The sequence below is a fragment of the Barbus barbus genome (genome assembly GCF_936440315.1).
Source record: "Barbus barbus genome assembly, chromosome: 4".
NCBI classification, from domain to species: domain Eukaryota; kingdom Metazoa; phylum Chordata; class Actinopteri; order Cypriniformes; family Cyprinidae; genus Barbus; species Barbus barbus.
In genome coordinates, this window is record NC_136732.1 from 28,170,951 (window position 1) to 28,177,370 (window position 6,420).

Here is a 6,420-nt window from a genome sequence, read left to right on the forward strand (position 1 = left end):
ACAACATTTCCGTTGCATCAACATGAGGCAAGGTGTTGGCTTCAGCTCATTTTTTTTTTTTTAGATGTGCACTGTTTTAACTCCAGTAGCTGAGAATGTTAACCAGACTAGTCTGTGCTATTGTCTGGCATGGTGCTGGATAGGCCTATATAACTGTGCAGATCAAAAAGGCTGGAGTCCCTTTTCTCTTCCTTCTGTGCAGGTTTGTGAGGTTCACAGGATTATGGCTTACATAGACTGGTTTCCTGACACGTTTTGTTAAATAATTTGCTCAAAGTTGCTGATTGAAGCTGCTGGTTTTGTCTGATAATGATAAGGTGTGTTTTTACTGCAGTCTCGTCCAGTACTGACCCAGACCTTGTCCCAGCTCCTGATCGCCGCCTTGAACTACAGTCTGCCCTGCTGCAGAAACACCTGGAAAGAATCCTGAAAAAACCACAAGGCCTTATCAGTGCGTTCTTCATTCGTGGCCACCTCTGACGACTTATTTGCAACACAAAATGAAACCACAAAGTGGCTAAACCACATTCACACATTATTTGCTCATGCAGTGTTTTGGCCTGTGGATTAGAGTACGGTATTCATATGCGGTGTGAGGGTGGAGTATGATACAAGACGGCACTCACCTGTGTTTGAGCTGGCCGTGGGTGGGGGTGGGAGGTGGGGAGAGGTGTAAGATGAGGAGTCAAATTTACGGGAAAGAGGGGGGAGGGCAGAAGGAGAAGGAGGCAGCATGCAGGAGTAAGTTGGAGTGGACTGGGAGGGCAAAGACTAGAGGAGAGAAGAGCAAATAAAGATAAAAGATTAATCTCATTTCATTTAGAGTATCAACAGATTCAGTAATAAAATAATTTGACAGCTTATTATGCGAGAAACATCCCTCAAAAGTTTACTCTGGGATTTGATGATGTTTTAGCTTAATGTGCACACACTGATAAAAATGATTTTGTGGTGAAGTAAATACTACAGAAAAACAAATGTAATTTCTACATTAAATAATTTAGTTCAGGCAAGAATAATAAAAAAAGTAAATTCAATATTAGTACTCAATTTAAGCTTGTAGAATTTAAAGTTTGAACTTATAAATATATTTTACTTGGAATTGTTATTTTTACAAAGATTGTTTAAGAAAATATCAACGTCATGATCCTGTTGTTCCCATCATGTACTTGGGCATGGATAATTAATAATGATTTTTTTTTTTTTTTTTTTTTTTTTGCTGTTTTCGGGATGTATTTACACTGTTTTATGGTTGCTTTTGTTGTTAGGTTAAGTAACTTGCTGTTTTGTGACATATGGAGTATATTTTTTACTTAAAATGACCCATTCATACTCGAACACTATTCACTGATTGTCACCTTCATTGTGTAACATGTGCCAAGTATTCAGGTCTGCGTTTTAATTCAGTCATTCAGTTAGTAACTAAGACGAATCACTCTGACTGTGCATTGAGCCTTATATGAGAAAACACAAGAGGATAGTTACAGTAACAGCAACAATTATTAGTATAACTAAGTTGAGTCAACTTTTTACCTTAAAAAGAATAACGAGCTGTCTACCTGCTTACATAAGTCTTATAGGCCTTTTTTTTCAGTGCTATGTTATTTGAGTAAAGTTTACAAACCATGACTGAGTGAAATGTACAGAGTATTGCAGGGTAAACTTAAAATAATTAAGTAGAAATTACTCATCAAACTCTACCTGGCCAGTAGCCACGTTAAATGTACTTGTTTCCTTTGCTAATTTTTACATAATTTAATTAAATAGATTTTACTTAATTCAGTATTTGAATTTTACTTCAAAAATATGCGTGCAAAAACTTGCAAAATAAATTATATTTTTCAGTGCAGTCCTATCAGACGACCAGCACACTGCGTGTGTTGATATGACATAATTTAAAAGAGTGCACGAGGTATATAAGATATATTTTTTTGACTAAAGGGAGCGGATTTATGGACTACATCGGACCTGTTGAACTGTAAACCTGCTGTATACGTGCGAGTGATAATTTTGAGAAACTACAGCAGGCTGTGAATATTCCATAAGAAACACTAGAGGGCGCTTTTACGCTATTTAAGGTAAGATTATGTTGAAAGTCAGGTTTTACCTCACAGTTGCGTAATAGGTGCGTGTACTAGAATTGTTTTGTCTGCATTATTTACTATTGGAGAAAGCACTTTGTTTTGCATACTTTAAAGAAACAAAAAGGCGGATGCTGTTATGTTTGAGAGGGCATAATTTTTTAAGTAAGACATTAAAAAAAAATATTGTTTGTCCTCCATAGAATAGGCTAAATAGTTTATATTTTACATACAGTAGCTGACGTCTGTAAGCGTTAAAAGTGCACCCAGAAATCGTTTTGTATTATTGTTATTATTGTTGTTGTTTTGTTTTTAAAAATCGCCTTGACTAATTCAGTGAGTTAATTTAGTGAAATTCGAACGGTCTAGTTTGTGAGATTTACCTGTACACAACCCTGGCTCGTGACTGACTAGAGCTTTAAATGGATAGTTCACCCCAAAATTAATTTTCATTAGTAGTCATTATTTTTTCCTCTCGCGGCGTTCAAAACCTGTATGACTTTCTTAAGTGGAACACAAAATAAGTTATTTTGACGAATGTTGGTAGGCATTTGCAACATCAAACTTTTGCTTTTTCGCGCCACTAGGTGTCAGTATAATAACTAAAAAATAAAAATAAAATACTGAGTAGGCCTACATGATTCAGTACTGTTGTAGAATTACATGTCCATTTGGTCAGACATCTTGCCTATCAAGATCCTATGGTATACTGCAAGGGAAGGTCATCATGATTTACCTGCATACTGGAGAAGACAGACAGAGAGCTATAGCCTGAGAGAGACGAATCACTCCGACTGTGCATTGAGCCTTATATGAGAGAACACAAGAGGATAGTTACAGTAACAACAACAATTATTATTACTACTACTACTACTGCTTATCACTGCTTTAGCGTTTATGGATGCTTTGGCTAATACTGCATCTAACAGTCATGGCAATACAGAACTTTGATATTTGATTTTAGGAGTTTGAAGAAAGAGTAGTAACAAACAGTTCAAAGTGAACAACCACCAATTTATTTTGCATGAAAATAGGAGAGAAAGAAGTGGAGAAATCTATCCGTCGGTTGTTTAGCAAAGCTGTACTTGTTCTAATATTGTGAAGATAAGTCATAAAAAAGACGTACCTGAGTTGTTGCTGTGATGGGAGTGATATACAGGGGAGGTAAAGGACGTGCTCAGGGGAGTATGTGTCTGAGAACAGGAACTGGTGCCCCCTGATCTCCTCTGGTTTCTCAGCTTTTCCTCCCTTCTCCACTTAGCTCTCCGATTGGAGAACCATACCTGTCAATCACCCAATATGGGTCAGTGCATAATGAACAGTGTCTTTATGTATTGTTTAAAGGCACTTCAGCATTAACACCATAAAATCTCAAAGAGGATCATTCAAATATTTCACAAAGCCAGTATCACCTGAATTCTGGCCTCTGGAAGATCAATCTTTGCAGCCAGTCGCTCTCTAGCGAAGACATCTGGGTAATGAGTCCTTTCAAACTCTGGAAAACAGATTTAACAGAAGACCAAATATTTAATAAAAGCACATTTTTTATTTTTGAAGGGATAGTTTAACCAAAAAATGAGAATGTTGTCATGTAGTTCCAAACAAGTGTGACATTCTACTGTAGAACATTTTGAACCCCATTGACTTTCATTGTATAGACAAAAAACGCAGACATTTTTCAAAATAACTTCTCTTGTGTTCCACAGAAGAAAAACGTTAAACAGGTTTGAAACAACATGAGAATGAGGAAAAAAATGTACGGAAAATGTATAATGTACATGAAAGTATAAGAAAAAGAATGTGGCAGAATATGAAAAAGATCCGTCTTTCCCAAACGCAAAAAGCAAAAACAATCCCACACAAATACATCCTCTCTATGACTGAGATTATTTTGCATGGAAAGCTCAGTGCGAGCCAGCACTTTGAGTCACACCTTTCTCTAGGGCATCTATCTGCTCCTGGGTGAAGCTGGTGCGGTTCCTCTGCAGCTTCCTCTTTAGCTGCAGGTGTAGCTGCGACTCGTCCACCTCATCCCTCTCTCCCTGCACCACTCCTTCCCCTGCTCTGGCCATCTGCACATTCAGATCTTCCATGCAACCATCTGAGAGAGAAAAAACCCATTAAACTTCAGAGAGTATTTATTGTAAGAGTGCTGCATTTCAGTGTGCAAATGTGTGTGTTATTATAAAGACAGAACTGTCTCTTTGAAGACTTTGTAATTCTAGTGCGCTGCAGCATCTTGTGTTTGACAGTTTGACCTTATTTGTGTACATGTGAATAAGCAGCAACTGTATTATGGCCATCTAATTGTGTGTCTAATGTCTGCTCGCTTTAGTTCCGCCTTCCTGTAATGAAACAGAGGATGTCAAGGCCAGAGACTGCCGTGTTTGTATGTGGGTGTACATGCGTGGCTGATGGTGTAGCTGTTGGCACCCTCTGTTTGTGCTCAGTCAAGTATAAGAATTGCTTGTTCACCCCAAAGCTAACTTCACAAACACACAAACAGTGTACATTCACACACAGAGGTGCTTTACTAATATATAAAGATATCACTCAGTAACGCTCATGTACCTCTTCCGTGTTGAGGAGTGATGGTGTCGGCCGGGTGGTACCAGTTGTTTGGACCAGTCCAGTTGGAGCCGTTTTGTAAGTTCAGCATGGTCAGATTGTCATACATCAAAAGTCACCTGTGAGAAAACACTGACCCTCTCCTTCTATCATCCAGACTACTCCAACCCTGAAGCAAGGACAGAAGAGGTAAAACTGTGAAAAAAGGTCATCGGAAAAAAATCAAATACAATAAATTCCGTATTTATGTCCAGTAAATGGCACTTGTATTTCACTCTTTAGACCTATGTTGTGTCACCGATTTAGAATTGCATCATGGCTTTGATTGGCTGATTATGTTGATGATTTCTAACTGAGAATATAATGTAATTTAATTTATTAAATTATTAATAATTTCATTTAACAGTGAACACACCAGGTAACGTTTCTTTATTCATTTTTTAAATCTTTTTTTATGTTTTAATTTTTCCTATAATGATACATTTTTGGCCTTCCTTCAGTCTTTGTTTCCAACATCTCCTAATAGTATATTATCAACTATGCCCCTTTTTTTGGAAAACAAAAAAATATAGAAACAAAAGCTAGCATTTTAGCGTCTTAGTAAAAACCTAGATTTTAGTTTTCTGCCAACTCTGATATTATCATATTTATCCATTTTTTAAATAATGAACTATTCTATAGATTATAATGAATTTGTCATAATGACATCATTGTCCTTTCAGAAGTTAACTTTCCGATGATAAGTTAAAGTCCATTTACTGTTATCCATTCATCTTATGTTTTATGTATAGCCTTTCGTCAACCCTGTTTTCATGATTTTCTATAGTAAATATTTGACTTTAAAACAGAGAAATGTCAAAGTGGTTATGTTAAAAAAAATCCACCCTGTTACCGTTGTGAAGGAATAACTACACCCAGCATTTATTAAAATGTAGTAATTTTTCTTGAGACGACACAATGCAATTTCTTAACACTTAAATAATTACTTATACAAAAAAGTAATTAAAACTGTCACTTCAAACTAGATCAAACTAGCATGAATGACCCATCTGATGTCTGTTACTATTGAATCTTAAACTCTCTTTATCTGTCTATCTCTCTATGTATCTTTCACACTTACACACAAACATACATTAACCCCCAACACACACAGAGAGAGTTCATTACACACACACACAGTATGTAATTAAGAAGTACAGAACATCTAGTCTGACATTGTCGTACACACACGCATGACTGGAGAGAGTAATACTGTCAACTAATGTTAACAACAATACACACAGACACACACACATGCTACACAACAGAGAGAGACATACACTCCAACAAAACAAAGAGATAATTATAGATACACCGCACACAAAGACACACAATCCACATTTTCGACTACAAACTCTGACTACACGCAACAAAACTCAGAACGAAAATGGAGGCATGAAGCCACCAACAAAAAAGCAAGTGCATTTAAGTCACAAAAAAGCCAGCACCTGCACATAATTGAGTGTTCAGCTAAATCAATAAATGCTGTTGAAGGGTTAGAAAAAAAAATATCACTGGTTCCACTGATAGTTGTACATCATGTAAAACTACTAACATACAAAGGAGGCCGTCGTCACGAATACTATAGATCTAGCCATTTAAATAACCTAGAAGTGCTTGCATAATAATATTTGCATTGGTTTTGAGTGTAAACCATGGTTCTCAAAGGCAAAGTATGATCTAGAACATATGGCGGAACATGTAGCGGAAACAACAGAGATTAGGCTGCAAG

At 36.7% G+C, this 6,420-nt stretch overlaps 1 protein-coding gene across 1 annotated transcript; it reads right to left on the reverse strand.

The window, feature by feature from the left end:
- Positions 1–325: 325 nt before the first annotated feature.
- On the reverse strand, positions 326–4,758 carry LOC306869002 (paired box protein Pax-6-like; the record flags this gene model as incomplete). The annotated part of the gene is made up of 7 exons (XM_079415525.1): positions 326–426; positions 627–771; positions 2,818–2,888; positions 3,208–3,364; positions 3,494–3,576; positions 4,015–4,182; positions 4,653–4,758. The coding sequence occupies 7 exons, from the start codon at positions 4,756–4,758 to the stop codon at positions 326–328; spliced, it is 831 nt and encodes a 276-aa protein (XP_079271651.1).
- Between the last annotated feature and the right edge of the window lie 1,662 nt (positions 4,759–6,420).